The sequence below is a fragment of the Mytilus californianus genome, unplaced genomic scaffold (assembly GCF_021869535.1).
Source record: "Mytilus californianus isolate M0D057914Y unplaced genomic scaffold, xbMytCali1.0.p SCAF_5, whole genome shotgun sequence".
NCBI classification, from domain to species: Eukaryota; Metazoa; Mollusca; class Bivalvia; order Mytilida; family Mytilidae; genus Mytilus; species Mytilus californianus.
This window is the reverse complement of record NW_026262701.1, coordinates 31,118,193-31,144,206: the sequence shown is the minus strand read 5'-3', so window position 1 is coordinate 31,144,206 and position 26,014 is coordinate 31,118,193. Positions and strand designations below refer to the sequence as shown.

Below are 26,014 nucleotides of genomic sequence, written 5' to 3'. Positions count from 1 at the left end.
GTTGACTATTTTTGATTTTATTGATTTCATCATTTGTAAAACCAAGTTTTTTCGCCATTGACTCCCATTCTCCAGCTATTGCAAATGACATTTTCTCTAAGCTATCGTTTGAAAATATCCCTGCAAATGGAAAATTAGTGTATGTAAGCAATAAAATACTAGTGTGAACTAAGAATTAGATGAATAGAATATCTTGAAGATAGCATCATATTTTTATATGTTGGTGGTTGCAAAGCTTATCGTTCGGTTGAGGCTTAAATCAAATGCATAGTTCTTTTTTTAATTTACCATTTTCGAAATTAAATCAATATGCATGAAGACATTGCTCGTATGCGCCACTTAATATGCCTTGTTAGACGAAACGTGCGTAGACGTGCGTTGAGCGAAAATATAATACGCCTTGTGTCTGCGATTTAATTACACAAATGCTCATACAATAGGTTGTATTTTACTGAATAGCCATTAGAATGACATATTACCTTTTACAACGATTGGGGCTCTAACTTGATGATTATTTGATATATGAACTTGTATATATACACAAGAAGAAGGACCAATGTAGATTAAAACCTAGATGTAGATGATTGTTTGATATTTGAACTTGTATATATACACAAGAAGAAGGACCAATGTAGATTAAAACCTTAAAGATTAAAATTTTAAGACAAATTGTTGCAAAGTATTAAAACTTAAGGTCTCAAAACTCATCAAAAGTACTCATTATGCCTAAAACGATGAGAATACATAACTCTTATTTTCAAGAGAACTATATGAATACCTTTTCCAGGAAGGTATGGTTTGATAAACTGATGCGCTTCTGACTCCAAAGTCGGATCATGATGGGACGTTATAATCTTCTCAACCTAAAACAAAACAATAATATGTACGGAAGTGCACATCATACTAAACAAATGTATTGTGTGTTGTGCAAGATCCGCAAAACTGATCTCCGAGGTTATCTTAATCATTTAAAGGCAATTTTAAGTTATAAATATATAATTTTCTTATTCTTTCTCGAATACTTATTTTGTCATGTTTGTATCGCTTGATCTCTATTCTTCACTGATCAAAATTCAATTCTGACGTCAAATTGTCTAGTTGTTTTCTGATAAAAAATCGATCCACGAAAAAGGATGAATACTTTTTTTTATGAATACTTAAGTAAATCTTCTAATACTTCAAAATGAATATCGCGAGAAAAACTGCAATTATAGGAAAATGCGTTCGACTCCATTATCAGTGGACTAGGATTGCCAGTTTTCATGCATATGGTAAGTGGTTGGTTCTGGTAATCCGGCTCCCTTAGAAAATGGTCGCTATGAAATAGCCAATTGCACCAATCATTTAATCTACAGGATATGAAATTTAGCATCTGCTATTTAAACTGCTTATCGGAAATTTTATCGAATTCCCGTATCAACAAAATGGAATTAACAATGTCTGCCTTTATTATTTGCAAAAGACAGCCGACATCAGTCTTCCTTGAACGTCTTTCATATGTTGATATAACATGTGTTAGTGATTATTTTTTATGAACTCTGTTGAGTTTTGATTGTAACAATTAAACAGATATGTTCCAATTATCGTTACTGCAATCCCGTTCCTTTTTTCCCGAATGTGACCTACCAAATTAGACTCACACGTATCACCGGGTTTGTACTAACATGAGCAACACGACCCGTGCCACATGTGGAGCAGGATCTGCTTACCCTTTTCGGAGCACCTGAGATCACCCCCAGTTTTTGGTGGGGTTCATGTTGCTCAGTCTTTAGTTTTCTATGTTGTGTTTTGTGTACTGTTGTTTGTTCGTTTTTTTAGCCATAGCGATGTTTATTTTCGACTTGTGAGTTTGAATGTCCCTTTGGTATCCTTCGCCTCTCTTTTAATACTCTATAATGTATAACTATTCGCCATTTATTCCTGTTTGGTTACGAAAAGAGACAGTATGATTAAAAGCAACATGCACAATTAATAATTAACAACAAAAAAAGGAAATAAAAGTGATACAAGTTTGAGCTTTCTAAAAAGCTGTGGACTGCTTCGCTCTATCCTAATTTAAGGCGACATGTGTGCATGTGGTTGTTGATTTGTATATTGATTGATATAAAATGGATGTCTTAGACTTGGAATATCAATTTTTGTATATATATAAAGATGAACTTTTCTGAAATTTAAACTGGCTGTTCGGTGTTAAGTTATCAATGTGTTTTTGTGGAGTGTGGTTTTCTAGTTCTTTCAGTTGGTCATTGACTCGCGATTTTGATTGCTAGTTCTGTATATAATTTATTTAAATATATATGAAAGTTTAGGTATGTTGATTAAGAGTAACATGATTTCGAGTGATGAAGACAATAACAATTAAAACCAAGGAGTAAACAAAGACTTGTACAACCAAAATATATGTTCACTTTACTTGTTGAAAATTAAAACATTTACAAATAGACACGACTCTGGAGTTGTGACTCAACGGAGGTGTGCCTAGATTGGCAGAAGTTATTAAATACAGATAATGCATTTTTGTAAACATTGTATAGGAACATTGTTTAGCAAAACAAATCGTGCATATTGCAGATTAACAAAGCAAATAAACGTATTAATAATTGATATTTCAATATTGAATTTCAGGATGCAATATATGCATAATAAAACGAACATGAATTAATGACATTTGATCGGAACTGAAATACACATAGTTAATTTTCAGGCATTTGATGTCTTATCCTGAGACGAGTAAAGTCTGTAATTCTTTATCTCTTTTAAGCCAATAGCTGTTGTTGTATCTCAGCCGCATCATAGAGCAACCAATCAGAAACTATATGTGATAAGTAATTATTTAAAGATGGCGTGTTTATCAACTGAAACTAATAGCTCTGCACCGTGATGCGAAGCAAAAACTATCACAAATTAAATTCAACTTTTTACTTTGGAATATTTCTGATCAAAATGTCGAATATTTTGATAATCTTGGTAGTAACTTTATATTAATGGCATTATTATAAAATAAGAAGATGTGCTATGAATGCAACTCTCCACCAGCGACCATATAACATAGCAATGAACAACTATAGGTCACCGTACGGCCTTTAACAATGAGCAAAACCAATACCGCATATATAGTAAGCTATAAAAAGCCCCGAAATGACAAATGTAAAACAAGTCAAACGAATAAACTAACTGCCTGATGTTTGCTTGCGCCAAACCCTACCCTTAAACTGGGACTGTGGTGTAACAGCACACAACTAGAAAGAAAACCAAAAACAAATCAGTTGAAAAGGGATTAACTCTTCATATCAATACAAAGCACAAAAAACCCTAGCAAAAACACAAAAGACACGGAGTATACTTCTGAAAGTACTTGCAGCTACTGAAAGCTAGTTCAAAGCCAATTACAACCAATAAAAATCAAGTGTATAGGACTAAAATATCTATCAGTAAACATTCAACATCCCATGGATTTAGTGTTAAGACGTTATTAACAGTGAAAGTAAACATGATCGTTTGTAATGCCAAAATAAAAGTATCGACAGAATGTAGTACTGTGAATGCACATATGTGTATAACAATAGTATTTATTTTGTTTATAGTTTACTGTTATCAAAATTAATACTTATACCGATGAAAACAATATTCAAAGATCTGATTACAGTGTTAAACTGGTAACCTTTTAAAATACGTTTATTAGAGATGACCAGAATATTGACGAACGATCTTATCTCGACGAACGAACGCAATGGGAGCGGTTATTGTATGTTTACAAACGTACTTAAAACTTAAAAGATGTTATCATGTTTAAAGTGCATTTGGATGCAATCGCGTTAATAGATAGAAACGCATAAAAAAGGTTTTCATAATATTAATGAAAGACGTTTACAAGTTTCCGAAAGTGTTACATATAATACGATACAATGTGATTGTTTGTTATTGTTGAAAGCACGATGAAAGGTACATCACACATAGGATCATTCGAGTGCAACGACAACTTTTGCAATGTTCAAACAGATACGAATGCAAAACTTTGATGATTTGATATAATTTACAAAATTATTGTTGTCCGATCGTATGTTTGCTCTGTGTTTTTATTGGGTATTCAAGTTTCAGGAAAAAAAACTATCAGATTAAAATATAAAAAAGAAAACCTATATATATATAGCATTTTGTACCAATTAAAACAAAAACAAATTCTGTTGCAAACAATTTTTTATCATACCTGTCATTCGCTTACGATGGAAAAACTACTCATAACAGAAACTAAAGTATTTTTTAAGGGAATTAACTAGACTAAAGGCATTAGTGATCCATTTATGACGCATACGAAGACATTAAATATATTTTTAAAGCCTTACAACTATTAAGATGAATAAAAAATACATGTCAAAATGACCACAGGCGCTTGTGGGGTAGAATCCCTTTTTAAGTGTTTAATTTCTATTAATTATTCTTGATTAAAATATTAAATTTTCTATGTTTATACCACTTATCTATCACTGCTGCGTATGTCTCGCCTAGTTTCGAGTGAATTTACCACCTCTGTTACAACCCCTTACTTTACTATCCATACTTAAAACAACATTTTAGTATGGTTATCAAACCATGTCAGAGGAGATGCAATGAGTAAGTGCATAGTGGATAGGATGAAATTAGTAAGTCCATAGTGGATTGGATGCAATGAGTAAGTCCATAGTGGATAGGATGCAATGAGTAAGTCCAATGTGGATAGGATTAAAATTTATAAAATTCCAAACACCTGTTCCTTCGGGAAAATTTATGGACCGCAACATACTTCGTCTGATATGATTTGTTTGATAAACATGCAAAATTTTGCGTAGATTGTTGAAGTACGTTTCACTGAGTTGAGTATTTAAACTATCATTGATTTAAAAAAATAATTAGAAAGCAAGTAATATGATTGATAAGAATATCATTAAGATGATGGTACGTCAACCTTTGTTTATTTCGGAATTCAGATATATTGCCTTTCAGTTTTGCTCAACTCATGTGGGGAACCAGGGTATTTCTGTCCTTCCTTCCCAAAGGACTAGTCATTTGCACCATGAAGGGGGGAGGAGGAAATTAAAGGGGCCTCGAAAATTTTGGGTATGGGAAGGGGTGGTATTCAATATTTCAATACTTCAAAAGCATCGAAAAAAATTTACAATAGTTTAGCTGTTCTGTATTTCAAACATGAACAAATTATAGCTAATTTGATAAAATACTTTAAATCAGTATCTGACTATTCAACAGAAGTGACTAACACTTGATTCATATGTCATATCTATAACTATTGTGTCATAACTTTTGGCTTCAAACTGCATTCCAATGTTTAATGTTATATTCATGTGAGTCTTGACCATCTTCTGTTTGTTTTTTTGGACATGGAGAATGACAATAATAGGGAAAAATGGTTTGATGTCTTTCAGGTCTGGTTTTAGGTTTTTCTCGAAATTCTTCTTAATATCATACCCCTTTCCATATCATAAAAGCACTGATAATATTAATAGTTGTTTCGTTACATGGTTTATCGCAAAACTTATGATTGAGCATATATTTCGATGGTTCAAGATGTCATCTAGGAGTCAAGTGTTGCACTTTTAATACGTCTTAGCGTTAACAATTTCCTTTATGACCTAGAGGTATGGAGTCAGGCGACCCACAACCAACGCTTCCGCTTACAATAAAGAAAATAATTTATTTTAGCAGAAAAGACATACATTTGTTTCGCCTCGCTTCGCTCGGCTCAATTGTTAAAAAAAACACCTAAAGTCTCAATATATTCTTCCAGGAAAGTATTTCTATTCGAAGTTTAGTTATTAACTTTTTTATTAAAGAATATGAACAATGTGCTAAAATTGAAAGAAAACAAATAAAAGAAATTCAGATGTTTCCTTCCCCCTCCCAAATAAAAGAAAAAGACCAATCTCTAGTAACAAACCTTAGATAATTTTTAACTTTTGAAATGTGGAAACGATTTCGTTTAGTTACATACGTTGTGATCATCAATCATATTAATATAGTAAATTTCAATGTCTTTCCAATCACCCTTTCCTTTCATTGAAATCTAGAACGTCACTACAGACATTATTTCATCCTGAGGCAGATCAATAAACATATGTTTCATTATCATACTTCTGCACATGCTTGCAGATGAACAATACGAAACCAAGTATTATTTTGCCGTCGAAAAAGAATGCAAAACAGTATGTAAAAAAGCAGGAAATGGTTATAATTTGTATTATCAGTGATAACTGAAAATGACCGAATCAACCTCCCCTTTTCTGCTTTACTGGCAAGATAAATCTAGATAAACGTTTTAATTGTCATAGTTTTAGTATCTTTTATCATGATCAAGATATACATTTGTCATACTTCTTTTTATATATATACAAGTAAATATTTTTTACTCTTGTCATAATGTGGTACTGTATATGAATATAGACTAATTAGCATAAAGAGGTCTATTTATATAATTACCCTATCTGATTCGAACGGTGCATGATGATTTGCCCAATACAAAATGAACTGTTCGCATCTGTCTCGTTGTGGCGCTTTTGTTGCTTCTTCGTCAATATTTTTACAGATTTGATGATAAAGATGGGAGTCACAGTCAGTAAGATACCCACCAAGTTTCACCCATTTTGTTGAATTAAAATTTGTACATGTCAACTGCCAAGCGATGTACTTAGCCAATGCTTTCACTGAAACACACAAAATCAACACACATAAGGCATTGTACATGTTTAAAACGTCACAAACCTACCAATTTTAATACGTGTTGTAAGGTGTTAATCAATACAATATATTATGCTAATTGTGTTCCATAGAAAATACTAATGGTTCATTTATTTTCCCTGTGTACTAACTGTCGTCGATTGATAAAATATTGTATTTTAGTGGATATTTGATTTCGTGGTTTTGCCCGTCTACATTCTAACATATAGAAAAATGTGTACTCCTTTAGACATTTGGATTCGTGATTCATCTTTACACACGAAATGAACGAAAATTATTATCCTACGAATAAATATTAACCTACAGTACTGTGTGATAACTGACAAATAAAAAAGACAGATAATTTATATATAATTATCATTTTCTAGGACATAAACAATTCTCTATCGTTGGTGGGGTTTTTGTTTTTTTAATTTTTCGAGCCAGATGGCAAAACATTACAATGTTTTCGAATTATTGGTAATTTATTGTGCATCGTTTGGAGTGTTGTTAGATCTTGCAATAGTACTTCTGGTCACAAAATATGCACATCAACATCTACTATTTTATTTGAGAGCATTATAATGCTTTCAAGATTGATCAATAAAGAAATAATTACTTTAATGTATCGTGTTTATATCGTCCATGTCTTTACATATTGAGAAGATTACAGCGGCATTGGAGACTTATAACAAAAACTGGTTGTCATGGAACCAGACTAATGATGTCCGGTTCGGGTGACATGTTGTCATGCTTACTGTTACCTTTTTAGCTATCCGGCTTAGTAAGTCGGTCTAGTACAACGCAAAGTTCATATTTCTATCAAATGATGATGTTCTCGTCCGCGTATGTATGTAATATTCCCCTTTCCATCCCCCGAAAAATAAAATAGATTCGAACAATAAAAATACTTTGCAATACCATCTAAAATGTTATCAGATCGAAACAGGAACAACTTATGTTACAACCTTCTAAACAGCTTTTTCTTTTATCATTTCTTGATACAAGGTCCAACGGGTTTTCAAAGATTGAAGTTGGGCTTCAATTGAAGATAGCATATGATCTCCGTTGTTATCATTAGCCAATGGCCTCAAAAAATAGATAGATGACAGAAGATCGCAATTCATTTAATTGATTTCGATATTTGTTCAAAATCCAGTTAATATTTTTAGAAAAAGGGTAGCAGATACCAAGGGGATAAATCATAAGTCGATGAACAAATATAGCAGAACAAGAATGTGTCCATAGTACACGGATGCCCACTCGCACTATCATTTTCTATGTTCTGTGAACTGTGAAATTGGGGTCAAAACTCTAATTTGGCATTAACATTAGAAAGATCATATCATAGGAAACATGTGTACTAAGATTCAAGTTGATTGGACCTCAACTTCATCAAAAACTACCTTGACCACAAACTTCAGCCTGAAGCGGGACAGACGGACGAACGAACGGGCACACAGACCAAAAAACATAATACCCCTAGGTGAGGCATAAAAAGGCGACTTACAGAAAAAGAACTGAGCAACAGGCCACGGTGAAACTCTTGAAATAATACAATAGTAAAATTTGGAAATGCGTAACTCTGCTGAAATTTACCCATTTGTAATTTTTAAAACAATATGGTTGTAATACAAAACAAGTACATAGATACCAAGTGACAATAACACAACACCAGTAAAAAGCATACATACAAGACAAAAATCAAACAAAAAAGACAACCAAAGACCACTTTAGCTTTATAAATGCAGTTTTACAATTGAGAGATTTATTAATTAGTAGATTTGTTTTTCGCAAACAAAGAAAGATATTTTCAATAAATGCAACCTTTGGCAATTGCACAATTACCCATCGTTTAATTACATAATTAAAAAGTAAATCGTTCATTTGACAATTTTGGGGAAGTCAGACTTCGTCGGAGTAATGTTGCTTTCTGACATGTTCCTAGTAATTTACAGATATTACAAGTGTTTGTAAGAAAATTTACATACCTGGTACATCAAGTGTATATGGAAAGTTTCCAATTATCTAATCCAAAGGCTAGCAGATAAAACAAAAATGTACGATATACATCAATGTACATTTATGGAATCAGTTAAAGCAAAAATCATTGCATTGCATATATACTTGGTTCAAAACAGGACTGCTAATAATGTGACATGAGAAGAACTGAATCTTATGAAAATATTGCACAATATTTACAGGTGTATTCTGTGATGTAGAATGTAGAAAGAAACAGAGGGTATGGAGTTGTTTTTCATATCATAACATCCATAAACACACTAAACGATTATCTGCGAAAACTGTTCTGCATTTCAAAGTCATAGTAATGCCTTCAAGATGAAGCAAACAATTGCACATAACTAATTCGAGTGATATAGTAAATATTATAGCACAAATCAATTCATTAGCTTCTTAAATGTAAGTATCAATGTAATTATTATTCTTTCATAAACAACTATGAATGTACAAATATATATCTTTGTTGTTATAAAAAATTAATGTGCATGCATTTAACATAAAATGAAAAAACTTAGCTGATTTCCATACCTTTGGAACGTACACTACAAGTGACCCTATTTTTGGTAATGACAACCGTCCTGGAGGTACACAGTACTTTAGATATCCATGGTAGTTACTGTCTTCTCCCTGCTCTGACTTGCTGACGACTACTAGATGTTCCGAATATCTATTAGAAGGCAGATGCTTATAGAATTTTATCTTCAGTGGTGCATGTTTTAGACGATCTAAATAAAGATTTGATTCAAATTTTATTTCGATCTCTTCTCCATCAACAACACCAAAACCTGTACTCTCAGCTGGCCCATCATTATAACCTATAGAATCCAAGTGCTGCATAGTGGTGGCTACATTTTCAGATTTAACACATTCAATAATAACTTCATGCGGATTCGTATGCTTTTGACGACATATTATTGAAACATTGGTGACACAATTCAATCCTTCAAGTATTTCAGCTGCTCTGCAAATATCTTCTTCTGACATGTTGTCTGGAACAACTAGTCCCAAAACTCTACAGAGAGATTAGAAGTAAGTAAACATAAACTTGTTAATTAATATTGCTATTTGTTTTTCCTCAGAATGATATTTTTATATGGTATATTACATTCAAGATATCACAAAAATGCTATATATAATTTTTAATTTATTAGAATAACTGATTGTGCACTCACTGATATTGATCATTTCCGGATGGAAGCTTCAGGAATCTTGCTTTTGGATGTTCTTCAGAGGCTTCTATTGGTACAACCTCCCAACTCTTTCCTGTCAACTTTGAAACTACACAAATGGTACCCTCCTTCTTTTCAAAATCTGTTTGAATATATATGTTAATCGTTACATTATACAAATGCAAATTACTTTACCGCTGTATTGTTCTTGAGTTGAGTTGTAAAAAAATAGACAAAATGCATCTGTGTATTAATAAATAAAATGTAACGATTTATCAGAAAGCGCTGATGTTTGGCAATTATACCACCAAAAGGCATTATAAAAAAAAACAATTGAATACTGAATTATAACAATTACATAAAATCAATAATATTTCTGTTTAAATTGACCGTGATGATCGTTAAGATTAATGCATTTGCATTGCAATTGTCAGTTTTAAATGTAATACACTTATAGAAAACAATAACATAATGAATTTTTACTTCTACATAAATTTGGGAAAATATTCTGAAATTACTTGACGGTCATTAACAGGACCTCAAACAGATTAGAGATCACATAGTAAGTTGCATATATTTTAAAGTTGTGACGTGTTAGTGAAGATTATGCATTTGAGGCCGTCTAAAAATATATAGAACTGGAGTCTGTTTTTTTAAACGTTTAAAAAGTCGGAACCGCACAAAACAATTGAAAGGATCTGATAACAAATAAAATCTCTATCTCCAACAATGAATACCAGTTTTTTTTTAAATTAGGATAATTTTACTAGTCACAGAATTGAATGAACCGATACATTCACACAAATGTGAAGAAGTTTTTTTATCAGAAAAAAACATATACTGGCTACAAGAATTATAATGAGGGATACATTTAATGGTCCATCTCTGAAAGAATGTTCCCCCTTTTCTGATTTGTCTGCGTATCGAACTCATCAAATGACATGATGAGAAGAAATCCTCAAGCTTTAATAATAAAATATGAAGATGCCATGTTGACGTCAAAAAATCATATAATATATTGTATATATGAGTTATCATTTTAGGTTTCTTTGAAATTAAACTCATCCGTGGTTTTGAGGAGTAAAAACCTGCTTCCAAATTTATAAAGGTGTCGATAAAAAGTGAAGGTAATATCCTTGCGACATCAAATGGATGGTGGACGAACTGATGAACAGATAAAAAATACAATACCTCCACACCATCGCTGCTTTGGGGAAAAAAATAAACCAATTTCGTGAATTTATAATGAGCGTGATAGCGATTTTAGTCTAATTTTAACTTGTCAAGTTGATTACTTTAGTTCTAATGGTAAAAAGAACTGAAAAATTTGTATTAGTACAGAAAATAAATACTAGCTGCTGAAGTATGTAATTATGAGTATACAAGTACAATAAATGTTGTATCTAACATAACAATCGTATTGTTATTAAATATCAAGTATATTTAAATACTTCTATTCAACATGAAATATGTTGATGATTGAGAACCTGATACGGCATTTAAAGTTTTCTATTTGTTTCTTTTTATATAACAATGCACCAAGTTCGTTGTGGACAATTAATTTCAAATCATCAAAGAACAAAGATTACGATCAATATTTTTATTGAACACATAAGCACGAATAGCCAACAGTCTTTTTTTTACATAAAATCTGGTATCCATAAATTGTGAAACACGTATATGCAACTTGAACTTATATAATGTACTTCATGAATAAGGAACAGTAACTGTTGTACTTTAAATCATCATACCTGGATCAAAGTCACTAGCAAAATTGTCCTCGGCGTCTGTGTCTTCAGTTTTTCTAGACAGCTTGACTTGCTTTTTTACAGAATTTATTCTATTTGCCACTATTGGTTGGGATGATTTCAATCCGACTAAAAATTTATCGAAGTCACTATCAGCATCAGAATCGTGCAAATGACGAAGAATCAAGCGAGTCTTGTCCCCATCTGTCTCTTTTGTCTGCATATTAAAATATCATTAGCCAGTATATACATTAGAATATTATCAAATATATATATATACATAAGAATATTACTAGCCAGTATATACACAAGAATATAAGACCTAACAAAATATAATTTTGTATTTGTATCATATAGCAAGCAACCGTTTATATATTTTGTTTTGCAAGATTTGATGGTTGAATCTTTCGTCAAAACTACCAACATTTCTTCTATTCACAAATAAAATACTTTATGAAAGCGACTTATCAATGAGTGTTTTCCTTTCATCAGCAGCACATGGGTGTCACTATTTGAACAGAATCTGCTTACACTTGAGAAATAATTGGGATCACACCGGTTTTTTTATTGGATTTGTGTTACTAGTCTTTATTCTATATTTTGTATTGTTTTGTAGACTGACTTTTTTGCTTTTCGTCGTTTTTCCTTTTTGCCATGATGATACCTATTGTTTTAATTGTCCCTGTCGTATCATAAGTCTCTTGCTTCATTTTCTGTTCTTGATTTAGTGTATTTCTATACACTAATGCATTTTTTCACATTATTTAGTTTACAGTTATTGCATGAGTGAATCTGAATGTATAGGTAGATTGTCGAATTTTATACATTTTTCAACAAACCTTCAGGTCTTCAACGAAGTCACTATCAAAGACATCATTTAATTGCAATGCATTTTCATCAGGATTTAAATTATTGACTACCCATCTGCTACATCTGTTAATAGTTTCTTGGTTAACTGATTGATTCTTTTTGACATTTTTGTCAACTAGATAAAAGAAAGAAAGAATAATTACTTTCCATATATTGATTCTATAGACATTCGTTACATAACTCGCGTATGTGAAAAAAGAAGAAAAAGAATAAGAAAATTGATTGTTAATAAAGCATTCGTTTTAAATATATACAATAACACTTACCAACCCAACCAAAATCATACATCTCTAAATCTGAATCTTCTTTTGTTGAATTTTCGCATGATATATCTATATAAGAACCAGCTGTTTTAATATTTTGCAACTCTTTGTGCTTCTTTGAAGCATTGTTAATGTCCGCATGAGTCCATGGTACTGCCTTTAAAAATATAACACACAGTAATACTTGATTTAATAGTTGTCATTTGATAAAACATAATACCAATAATTACATTATATATATAAACTATAGATCTTTAATCCTAATAAAACAAAAGGCCCAATACGTTGTGTTACCTACTAAATAGATTCTTCATTTCACATAATATTTTAAATCATCTTCCAAACCACATAAATTTGTAAAAAAAAAAAAGAATCGCACGAGGAGAACTGCTACGGATCATATCTGGTGCTAGTACAATGTGTTATAGAAAAGATCTTAGCAACTGTTGTCATGAAGTATAGAAAACTATTTTTTTATGTATGGTGTCCTAATACGTCGTCAAAATTAAAGTTATATCCCTCTATTCTTGAAATATGACAAAGAGACACAAGGTAATCATTATACAGAGTCATTAAAAGACCAATGTATTTGCGATTGTATAAAAACTCGATCAACTGTATCGACCGTCGATGGTGTGATAGATGGGTCGTCAGCAGAATTTTCATTTTCGCCATTGCTTGTGTTTATCTTGTTAAAAGGATTAAAACTATGATATATTTCTTCTACATGTTTTTGTGGATACAATACGTCAAGCTGTCTTATCATTCCTTCATGTAGTTTTGTGGCCAAGTTTTCTTTCACTTCTATGATTTATTTATTATACTTCTTGTAGCTTTTGCAAGCCACGTTGATTATTACCTCTTCTTTGGTTTTTTCTCCCTTTCTTATTGTGTAAAGACTCATATAGATATATTTACCATTGCAGTATCATTGCTCTTTTCGGTTATGATTTGTTTTTAAAATATTACCTTCGTAGCTACAATAGTTTTCCCAGCAAACGCTCTCTGTGGAAACTTTACTTTGATATTTCTGTCAACTTCTGGTTCAAAAACTTTCCCTTCTTCGTCGACTTCGATTTCATGACGTTTGTGTCTGTCAACAGCAACACACTGAATGCTTTCAAATTGGTTAATGGGTATTTCTACTCCAACGAAGGAAACACCCTAGTTTTTAAAATGTTTGAAATTAAAATTATTTTCTGTAATATAGGGATATTATATACATGAGTCTACATTATGGAATATACAAACAGTAATTTAGATAGGAAGACACTAATTAATAGAGTTTATGACTATGTGTTTTAAGGCATACTTTTTTGGGTTTGTTGATTGTTTTATAGAAACAGAAAACAAAACACCTTGACAACAATTTAACCCATGTGTTGTCACTTACCAAACATCTGTGAGAAACACCTTCGGTGTCATTCGGGAACATTGGAAATAAATTAAAAAAAAAAATTACAAGTTATCAAAAAAATTTCCCGTGCCCATAATAGCTTGAAGGCAATCAGATAATCTAAGTAGATATAGGAAGATGTGGTATGAGTGCCAATGAGACAACTCTCCATCCAAGTTACAATTTATAAAATTAAACCATTATAGGTCAAGGTACGGCCTTCAACACGGAGCATTGGCTCACACCGAACAGCAAGCTATAAAGGGCCCCAAAAAATACTAGTGTAAAACCATTCAAACGGAAAAACCAACGGTCTAATCTATATAAAAACGAGAAACGAGAAACACGTATGAACTACATAAACAGACGACAACTACTGTAATCAGATTCCTGACTTGGAACAGGTGCAAACATTTGCAGTGGGATTAAACGTTTTAATGGTACCAAACCTTCTCCCTTTTCTGAAACAATAGTATAACATCACAACATAGACAAACACACTATAAAATATCAATTGGAAGGCTTAACTCAATCAAAAAACGTAAATTAACACTCAATGAACGAATAAATTTGACATGTGACACCTAAAAGCAAATACACAGTTAATAAAAAATTACAAGGGATAAATAATTAAAGTTAAAAGTAAATAAACAGGTTTAAACAAAATTAAAGTATGATATCACTGTGAAATTTCAATGTTGATGTTCTTTCCATTAACAATCCGAACTTTTCTGATTGGGTTCCATAAATATATCCTCCAGAACTAGAAATTAAAGAAACAACAGACACGGCTTCCTCCGCCTCATTTTTAGACTTATATCTCGAATTTGACATACACAGTCATTTCAGTACCAGAATCTATGACAAACGAGACGATTTGAATTTTAAAATTATAAATTTCCCCACCTTAGTAGCAATATACCAACTTCACCTGCATATGGGATATACATTTCCCAACTTATTCGATATTCAAGAGCTTGCAGCTCCTACTCAGACTTTGTAAAACGTCACCAGTGTCTGAGCAGAAAGTTGATGAACCAGGGGTATGTCAAAGAACGTCTCGTCCTTTTTCTAAAAAAGTTCATCGGAAGGTACCAAGACCTTGTTGATAAATATTCCGTATCAACTTCACAAATAATACATGATGGTCTTGAAGTAAAGATTCTGCGTACTGACGTTGTTTATCATCTTAACAACGTGTTATATTGTTCTTTCATTTGTCTTTGTTCTATTATTAATATTGCTTTTACTGTTTGGTTCGTTTTCTGTGATATCCATTTGACGTGGCTCGGTACTTATACATCCCGTCAATGTGTTTGTATTATCTTTCATTTTTGCTGGTGTGTTTTGTATGTGCAATTTTTTGTGTTTCTTTGGTTCTTATAACGTGACTCTGTACTTTAAAAGATCCCGTCATTATTCTATTGTTCTATTATATGTCATTATGTTATTGTTCTGTTATATGTCATTATGTTATTGTTCTATTATATGTCATTATGTTATTGTTCTATTATATGTCATTATGTTATTGTTCTATTATAAATTTGAAAATACTTTGAACGACAAACGACAAATTTATTTTACTCGCGTAGTGGTATTAACCATTTGTGGATTCTTAAAATATTCTAAAGAACTTCTGGACAATTTTAAATCTCGGTCTATTTCTGAAATTAATTCTAACATAACTTTTGATTTTTTAACCCTGTATACCAACATTCCCCATGTGAAATTATAAAATTGTTTTGAATAAACATTGAACGACACAATTTCTTCTTTTGTGACGTTTACATTTTCTGACGTCAGACACGCGAAGCAATGAATGTGGTTTTTAATTTGATAGATGCTTTTGTGCTTTTTTGTAAATGATTGTTTGTTTTGATATTGTAACACAGTGATGACTGTTGTACCCATATTTTGACTATTTTATTTTTTATGTCTGTTTTGTTCACGCATCGTTGTAAATATTACGGAATTTGATGAGACTGTCGTACAAGCGAGAGGTTTAGCGCTATAAAACCAGGTTCAATCCACCACTTTCTACATTTGAAAATGCCTGTACCAAGTCAGGAATATGACAGTTGTTGTCCATTCGTTTGATGTGTTTTGTCATTTGATTTTGCCATGTGAGTAGGGACTTTCCGATTGAATTTTCCTTGGAGTTCAGTATTTTTGTGATTTTACTTTTTTCAAACAATTTTTAGAAAATCATCACTTTTGAAGAAACCTGCGTCATATTATACACAGGTAAATGAAAATAATTTTGTTGTTAAGTATACTTCTTCTGTGTGTATAAAATCTTCCGTTTAGGAATACCAAGAAATTTCTTTAATATCAATAAAACTAATCTAACACTTGGTACACATGGGGTGAATATCAACAATAAAAATATACAATTAGTGCTAGATAAAACTTCCTGTACAGGTCCAAGAACAGCATCTAAGGAAAAATGAAATAATTTTGATGTTCATAATACAAAGAAGTGAAAATTGGAAGTAAATTAAATGCCAAATAATCAAAGCTGGTATATAGACAAGATCCATGTTAACATTAAATAACAAAAAAGCATTACAAATAGTATCAACAGGTCAAATTAAAAAGAAAGTACGATTTGAGAGTACTCGCAGTTACTGACAGCTAGTTAAAAGCCAAAACAATTAATAATAAAAAATCATGCATCAGAGACTAAAATCAACTAAAATACATCCCAGGGATTTAGTATTTTAACGTCATGAACAGTCAAAGAAGACATGACTTGTGTAATGTCAAAAATAAATGTATCGACAGGTAGTAGGATAGTTAGGAGTGACTTCTTTTATAGATAAAAATGAACGTGTGTGTGTCTCTATACATCCCGTTTGAAAAGAAAATACAAATTTAGTTATGTTTTAATTTGCTAATGACAAATCGATATTAGTGCCAATGTAAACTATATTCAGAGATCTAATTACAACATTGGTACGATAACCCTTACTAATAAGTTTGTTTAAAGGTTCGATGAGTTTACACGGATCATATAATGATTTCCGCGCTTTAAGTACAATATTACTATAAAATTTAGGATGTGAAATACCATTTTTAAGAAGTTTTCTACAGGTACAGCCAAATTTACTAATCAAATATTTGTATCTATGAAAGAATTTAGTAAAAGTTTTAAGTAATTTATGGTTACGGTATATTTTGGTGCAAGCTGTTGTCATAGCTTAATACCAGAATTGCTTTTGAAAAATGCCGCTATTATGGTGGCAAACGAAGAAATATTGAACACAGTTGTATCATTCATCAGCATTCGTTAATAATGCCAGCTAGAAGAACTCAATATATTTTTTCAATGTGACCTGGAAAAGTTCGGTTGTTATTTATATTGCAGATATTTCGAGGTGTGTCCTCCAATATGTTGATGAGTCACCCCATCTATTCCGCAAAAGTCTAAATTGATAAGGTAGCAATATTACAAAGGAATCATATCTTTCAGTGAACCGACACTTCATACATGTATCTATGGTTTTAATCACACAAAAGTCCTTGATGTTGAACAGCTAGAACATTCACTAGAACGATGTATAGCGATATCATCTGGAAAGATTCTGCACAAAGGAACTAAATATGTCTCAACCAAATAGCATTAAAGATAGCAGTATTTTCATATTGTTTGAAGAATGGTTAATTAAATTACACTAGTCTATCATTTCTGACTTACATTGTTCAATTTGAAGATAAAAATGAATCTTTGTTATTGAAATTGACAGTTTTATATAATTTCCGGTGCAGAGGTCATATCCGTTCCGATCCATATTACATATAATACTACACTAAATATGACAAGGAGTATCGTGGAGCATGTACGAAACTAACATGAACTATGTGCCTAAGATAAGATATTACATGGAAGAGGGTATAAACATAGAATAGAAAAGCTAGGTTAAACCCGCTCCAAGTAATAACGCTTAATTATAACCACAATGTCCAAAAATATAATTAAAAAAGTGCAAAGTTCTCGAGATAATAAACGAATAGCTGTTTGAAATGGCAAAACAATTGGTCGTTACGGAGTGTTTGGATTGACATTCAATGTATTGTTCTAACAACACAAAGTAATCAAAGTCTTTATTTCACTTACTTTCACTTTTGGTAGATGAATTTCTGGAAGTGATTTTCCTGATCTCCATTTCTGACCTTTAATTGATAACTTCAGCGTTGGTAGTAGGCACTGATCATGCGATACTATTGGCACATACACGCGCATTGGCAACTTAAATGTAAAAATATATGTATTCCTTATCAGCAAATATAGCAATAGTTTTAATATTAATAAGTTTTAAGTTAAATACCGACATGTATATTAATTAATTTTTGAACACTCGAAATTCAATCGATTGTAATCTTGACTTTGATTAAAGGGCATTTATGGTTGCATTGACGGTAGCAGATATGTGTGCACATTCTTCCAGCCGGGTATGTAATGATTGCGTGCAATCAATACTAAAAAGGCTGGTTAAGACGAAATCGGCGAAGTTTCATATAATTGCAGAATTTAAATTGCATTTTATATAAAGTTTAAAACAGTAACAGATGAAATTATACCTCAAAAGTCATTTTGCCTTTCTTTGGTTGTATTGTAATAACAGGTGATATGATTTGTTCGTCATTGGTTTCCAAACATTTATCTAGATCTTCAACAGCATCTGACCCTTGGCAGACAAAATCACTTTCCTGAGTTCCATCAGGCATTGTAAAAATAACACAGCAGATTTCCTGACGAAACTTGTTTTGGCGTGTATTGTAATATCTAAACAAATGGACGAAATTTGCATATAATTAATATTTAGAATGACAAAGAATACACAAATACAGTCGATGCTTTTAATAGCTTGACATATCATGTGTATCTTTGTATATTGTTGAATTCGTAATATTTAAATATATGTCATTTCTTTTTTTTTGTTTTTGTTTCATTTAGTAGAATCTAATTGACTTATATCCTCATGTATGGAATAACTGCACAAAGGAAAGAGTTTTAATGAACTGCTTTATACACCTTCATATTAGAGAAAAAAATAATAAATGAGGCAAAATTACATGAAAGGTGGCCAGTTTTTCCAATCCCTCTTTTTCTTGTCTTCTTCTTGCTTTCTTCGTTTCTCCTCAGCTTCTCGTTCCTCTTGCTCTTTTCTCCGTTTCTCAGCTTCTTCCTGTTCTCTCTTTTTCCGTTCTTCCTCTTCTACTTTTCTCCGTTCTGCGTCTTCCTTTTCCCTTTTCTTCCTTTCTTCTTCTTCCTTTTCTTCTTTTTTTCTTTTTTTCTGTTCTTCCAATGTTTCTAAACCATCACACCATTGTTTCATTTGACTTGTAACACCAGTTAAATCGGAAAAGGACAAAGCTGCGTTACTTTCAATCTTCAAAACCAGTTGTTCAGTTTTCGCTATGAACTCCATCAGTTCTTGTTGTTGTTTTGCAAGTCTCTGCACAGTTTGAACTTGTTCTAGTTTTTTCATATCAATATCATTCCTAATTGGTATAAACAAAATGCTAAACTAGGAAACAATATCCTTATCAGTAAATAAATAGAGTTTAACGTTACATTTGAATTTGAAAATCTTTTTTAGAAATAAAGATGATGATTGGTTGCCGTTTAATGTCACGCTGCAAATAAAATGCCTATTTAGGACAAGAACGTGTGTACTGTATGTGGCATGAAAATGAAACCTGCTTTGTACTAGACTGACATGCTGGTGAGGACTTTCAACATGCTAGTTCACAGGGTTAAAGTCCGCAGGAAGACGTTTTAACTTACCTGGACACATTTATCTGACAACTAATGAACCAGTGTTTGCTTTACTCATGCTGCCTGCTGAGCGGAAAATCGGCAACTATAAATGTAAAAGGTTTGATTTGGTCGGGGATCGCACCATCGACCTCTCGCAATCAAATTGAACACGATACCGCGAGACCACAGAGACGATTTTGTAGGAATTTTTTTTACTTATGTATGGATTTATTTAGAAAGCCGTATGGTGACCAATAGTTACTTACTTCCACGTTATTTTGACACTAATAGATAGATGTCTCATTGGCAATCATATCACCCCGCGTTTTTCTAAGCTTGTACTTATTCATTGCTAATTTGACCCAAGATGTTCTATTTTTGTGAACTTGTGTGTTGATAAGTTGCTGTCCTTATGACGTTTGTCAAATATCTATATACAAGTGTTATATCGGTATGTCATTTTATGGTGTGTAGATTACCTATTCAACGGCCTTCCTTGTGGTGAAAATTCAACTGCAAAGAATAAAATACATATAGATTAGCAATTAAAAAAAACCTTCACGTCGGAGTAGTACATATACAAGCAACTCAAATCATTTGATTAAGTTTATTATAAGGAAATAGATATTTAAAAAAACGGTATGTTATAGAATATATATTTTTCTGTTTGATAAACTTCTTCATAAAGGTAATGAGCGTACATGTATGTGAAATCGTTAATGTTGTGTTGTGCTTGTTTAGTTAAAGTATTGTAGAGGAAATAAATTATTCAAAGAAACAAAAGAAGGTGGCTTATTAAAGGTAAATTTATCCAAGAGTTTGTTGAAAAAAGGTATATAAAAAGACCCTTTGATGCATACACGAAATCCATTTTCACATATTTTGTTTTATCGATGCCAATCCGCATTGTATTGACTTATGACCAAGATTTTTGCAGTGAGTGAACAAAATTCTAATTTTTTATGTAATTTTGTTGCCATTTTCGTTGTTTTATACCTGATATAATTTTCATTTATGTTTCATATATGTTGTTTAGTTTATTTTGTATTATATATCCAACTCAATTCAACTGTCATTGCCATTAAATTTAACCTTTGCGTCAAATAATTTACACTATTTGATATCGTTCAACATCATCGATATTGTTTGGCTAAATTAATTTCATTGAAGAATTTTGTGATTACTGTATGTTTAATGATTAGGATTTTGTCTATGTTAACGACCCTTTATTTTTGCATGCATAGCAGGAGACGTCTATCCTGTCGACGTACCCTGTCTTGCTCTTTTTACTGTTCATCCAACTCCTTCAGTTCGTGTTTGTTGCTTTTATTTGTCTCTTAGATTTTCTACTCGATTTACGAGATTTGAAATTCGGTAAACTACTTTCACTTTAATTTGCATACATTCCCAGGTTTGAGACACGTGCAAGTTTGTGTTGTTGTTTGATTTTTTTTATATATGTTTTTTTGCAATATTCTGTATTTTGAGAATTTGCGATTCAAGTGAGTGGGTGTGTTTATATTGTATTCATTGAGTTTTAGAAATATATGGATAATTTTACGCTCCAATTGCGTTGTCCCGATACAGTGTACTAAGTTTTATCCTTTAAATCGTACATCACTGCATTGATCATCATGCAGAAATACGGTTTACATAAGACATACATACGGGGCCATAATTTTCATTTCGGGGCCTTTTACAGCTGACTGTGCGGTATGGGCTTTGCTCATTGATGAAGGCCGTACGGTGACCTATAGTTGTTAATTTCTGTGTCATTTGGTCTCTTGTGGAGAGTTGTCTCATTGGCAATCATACCACATCTTCTTTTTTATACATATATTTACAGAATTAATCAATGCAAAGTATGAAATAGTATGGGATTTCCCTTGTCCTTAGTTGTGTTTGTTCTTAACAATAATTTATAATTTTTATAAAGGGGAAAAGTACGTTTTGTGCCATAACACTGCAAAGGTATATATGGTAATGAATAAAATTGAGAATGGAAATGGGGAATGTGTCAAAGAGACAACAACCCGACCATAGAACAGACAACAGTAGAAGGTCACCAACAGGTCTTCAATGCAGCGAGAAATTCCCGCACCCGGAGGCGTCCTTCAGCTGGCCCCTAAACAAATATATATACTAGTTCAGTGATAATGAACGCCATACTAAACTCCAAATTGTACACAAGAAACTAAAATTAAAAATAATACAAGACTAACAAAGGCTAGAGGCTCCTGACTTGGGACAGGCGCAAAAATGTGGCGGGGTTAAACATGTTTATGAGATCTACATGTACATTTTTGTAAGTAAATGAAACTTTAGTTCAATTGAAATAGTTAAATTTTATTGACGTAGTTATATAGGTTTAGAGTCTTGTTTGAATGTTTGTCATTGTCCTTTACTTTATTACATTTATAGTTTGTTAAGTCGGTTATATATATTATTGCACTGAATACACTATTTCTTGTACATATTTTCCTTGCAAAAACCCGCACCAGTGTTCAAAAAAAAATTTACCTGTAAAACCCCCACACTATCTAACGACATCAAAAGCTGAATCTTTAGTAATCAAATAGAAAATTATGCGTCGTTTGTGCTAAACTTTGTCTTCGATGAAAAATGATTTTGACATCATGAATAATTCAAAACTGAAATACTGGTGAAATAAGATTATTTGACTCCAACTTTATCTGGTTGGCAATACACTAAAAATATACTGGTTTTTACCAAGAATGCGATTTCAAAAAGAAAATATACCTCCTGGGATTGTAGCCAATTGTTATTCCAATTTTAATGAACCTTACACGTTACAAGTTAAAAAATCAATTTAGAACATTCTGTAAGATTACCTACTTTTTATCAAGTTCTTTTTCATTAATTCTTGTAGATGTTCGCCGATTTTGACGCTGCAGTTTTTCACCAATTCTCTGACATTTTCGAGTTCTTCTATAATTTCTGTTGCATACTTGGATACTTTTTCTAAATCTGTTTGTGTCTTTGTCATAGTCTTTGGTACGGTTTCTTCATACTTCTCAAATGATATGTTTGGGTCGGCGGGATTTGGTAATTTTTTTAGCGCCTCTTTTCGCTGACGTAATAAGTGTAACGCTTCAATGTCAACCATTTTGGTACTGTAAAACGAATTTGTGTTATAAGTCATCAATGTTTAAGTAACTTTTATAATTATTTATCAACTGTGGAAAAAAGATGTACACGTCAAGAAAGACAACAGATTATCTAATGCTACAAAAAACGACAGCTTAAGTTTATTTATTTTACTTACAGACTTGACTTGACTTGAGATGGCATATCATATGTCTAATATCATATAAATGTTTTGGTCGGAGGCCATTTTAAAGAGAGGGACATTCAAACTCATAACTCGAATAAAAACTGACAACTCCATGGCAAAAAAATAATTCGCCCAAAAGACACACAACAGTATACAACATTGAAAACTAAAGAATGAGCAACACGAACCTCATCCAAACCCGAGATGATCGCAAGTTCTTCAGAAGGGTAAGCAGATCCTACTCTACATGTCAAAATCGGGAGGTCACATTCGGGGAAAAGAAAGACGGTGTTGTGGGTACGCCGATTAGAATATATCAAATATTCAAAGTTAGAAGCAGGAGAAAGTAGATGGAATTATCATGCAATTATGGCGCAGCTGTTGATGCATTTATTTGAGAGATTAAAATCTAATCTGAATACATTGTTTTTATACATGTTGTAGTTCTTCTCATGATGGAAATAGGTTTTGAATAATTAAAACATCAAATATATCCGTATTTATAAAGTCCTTTTGAACATCAATCCAAAATGAAAAATGAAAAGATAATGCCACAACAATAAGGCAATAAATGTATTAAATTCATAAAAAACACATAATTTCTTGTTGTTAAAAAATCATATAAAGAAAGAAAAACGACAAAAGAATGAAATCATCGTCAATTATTATATTGCTTTACAATAGTGTATAAACTTTGTATTCTAGTTTTAATTGTATTGTATTTTATACTTAATTTACATAATTATGATATGTAGTTGTTTCTATAAATTCAAGTTTTTTCTTGCTTTATGTTAAATGCCCAAAGTGTGTCAAATGACACACACCACTGGTATACTTGAAGAATTTATAAATTAGAACTATTAATGACAGCTTTCTGTCCTTTTCTTTAATAGTAAAAAAAAAATAATCTGCAGTTAACTGAAGTTTGTAATATTAATAAAATAAATTATCGGCATTTTTTCCATCGAATGAGTCAATATCTGTTATCTACATTTTTATGAAACCTGGTTTACGCTTCAACGTCGAGAAAGTCGTATGTGTGCAAACGTCCATCCAAAATAAAATTTCGATTTTCTATATCGCGATATAATTATTCAATCTGACAAACTGTCAACTATCAATACAATTGCTAGGGCATTGGTACCTCATTTTATACCATTAGAGGTATGTTTCTAATAACATAAACTGCATGTAATCTGACATCTTCTGATAATGTTTAACTTTTCTTTAGCCTTTTTATTTCTTATGAATTCCTTGTTTAAATATCATGTTTTATTCATTTAAAGAAAATCAGTTTACAACATACCTTAATAATGACCATCAATTGAAAAATTCCAACTACGATATGTATATCATTGAGCTGCACAACATATTTAAACTTGTTTCCAAATGATTAGAAATATTTTGAAATTCTATTAGCTGGACTACTTTTTGTTCCGGGTTAGGTTACAGGCATACCAATCCGTCATATAAACTGATAAGACATATTTTAAGTTTAAAGGGAATAAACATAATTATGTAGCTACATCATTTGCATTGTGCCGGTATTCATTAAATCAAAATGTAATTTAAATTTTTAAAGATTGAATGCGTAGGATGTACTCAAGGCTTAATACTAGTAGTGCATTTCATTTATTTCATACAAAAGAAAATGTTTCTTCAGATGAGTAACATTTTATTTGTTCAAATTCATATATATTTTCCTTAACGTTATGTTCCTGGCCACCATTTCACAAAGCCTTCTTAAATTACGATCATCGTATCATTTTACGATCCGTTTACGTGTGGTTCTACGTTCCCTGTTACGTGTGTTTCACAAAGGCATCGCAAAGGACTACTAAGTTGATCGCAAGTTACGCACTGTGTTTCATCGTAAGTGTATCGTAAAACGGAACACTGTAAACAGGAGAAGTGAATCGTAGTTTATTCACATCGGAATATGGCACACTCTTCTTTCACAGATCGATGAGTCGAGCATGCCGATGAGAGCGGACGTGAAAATGTTTGCAGAGAGAATCCTTCAACATCAATGGGCTGTGGATTCAAACATTGTTTTTAGCATTTACCTTTAATTCTACGATGTCATGATTTAAAGACTATGTGCGTCTCCTAAAGGGAACGGACGAGCATTAGAATAATTTCCATAAACTATAAACACACAAGGGTGTGTTCCAAATTTGATTTTAAAAACAAGTTGATATGATTTAAAGTATTCCAGAAATAAGCTCACATTATTTTTCAGTACTTTACAAACCTGCTAGTGCATTTTCATTGTTATTCAACGCAAATTAATTATCTAAGATACCTTAGAATATAGCAAAGTGCTCTCGACCAATGAAATTGTAGGATTTGATGTTTCTTAATTGTGAAAAATGAAGGTAAATCATGTTCTTAGTAAGGGATTATCCTATTGTTTAGGTACATTTACAATTCAAAACAAAGATTTCCTATATAGAAATGAGTTACAACTTCCCCGAAGCACATTTATCAGCTTGAAAAGATTTGTGATTGACACAGACTAAAAGTTGAATTTTGAAACAAACAAAAAAAAAAATCAAAATAAGTTGAAGTTTACTGGTGAAGTAAAATTGATACCGTTAATGGTATTATGAAAATATTAATAACTTCAAGTTACAGAAAGAAAAAAAACAATACCAAAGCAATACAAAGTAAGAAAAAAAAAGATTTATATATATTAAATATAACCTAAATCTTAAAATATAACCTAAATCTTTAAATAACTAAATCTTTAAATATAACCTAAATCTTTAGCTAAAACCCT

At 31.8% G+C, this 26,014-nt stretch overlaps 1 protein-coding gene across 2 annotated transcripts; it reads right to left on the bottom strand.

Annotated features, from left to right (window-relative positions):
• Positions 1-6,549: 6,549 nt before the first annotated feature.
• Positions 6,550-24,614, bottom strand: LOC127700212 (uncharacterized). Of its 2 annotated transcripts, XM_052203632.1 has the most exons (14): positions 24,539-24,613; positions 22,794-23,071; positions 20,417-20,450; positions 19,250-19,678; positions 18,755-18,959; positions 18,291-18,422; positions 13,747-13,941; positions 12,781-12,934; positions 12,484-12,629; positions 11,648-11,861; positions 9,900-10,038; positions 9,256-9,739; positions 8,697-8,745; positions 6,550-6,692 (listed from the first exon to the last, which is right to left on the bottom strand). In XM_052203632.1, the coding sequence occupies exons 2-13, from the start codon at positions 23,062-23,064 to the stop codon at positions 8,734-8,736; spliced, it is 2,415 nt and encodes an 804-aa protein (XP_052059592.1). In that variant the 5' UTR covers positions 23,065-23,071; positions 24,539-24,613; the 3' UTR covers positions 6,550-6,692; positions 8,697-8,733. The 2 variants fall into 2 exon arrangements, 1 of the variants encoding a protein (XP_052059592.1); XR_007981499.1 differs by having other exon boundaries at positions 8,697-9,739; positions 24,539-24,614.
• Positions 24,615-26,014: the final 1,400 nt, after the last annotated feature.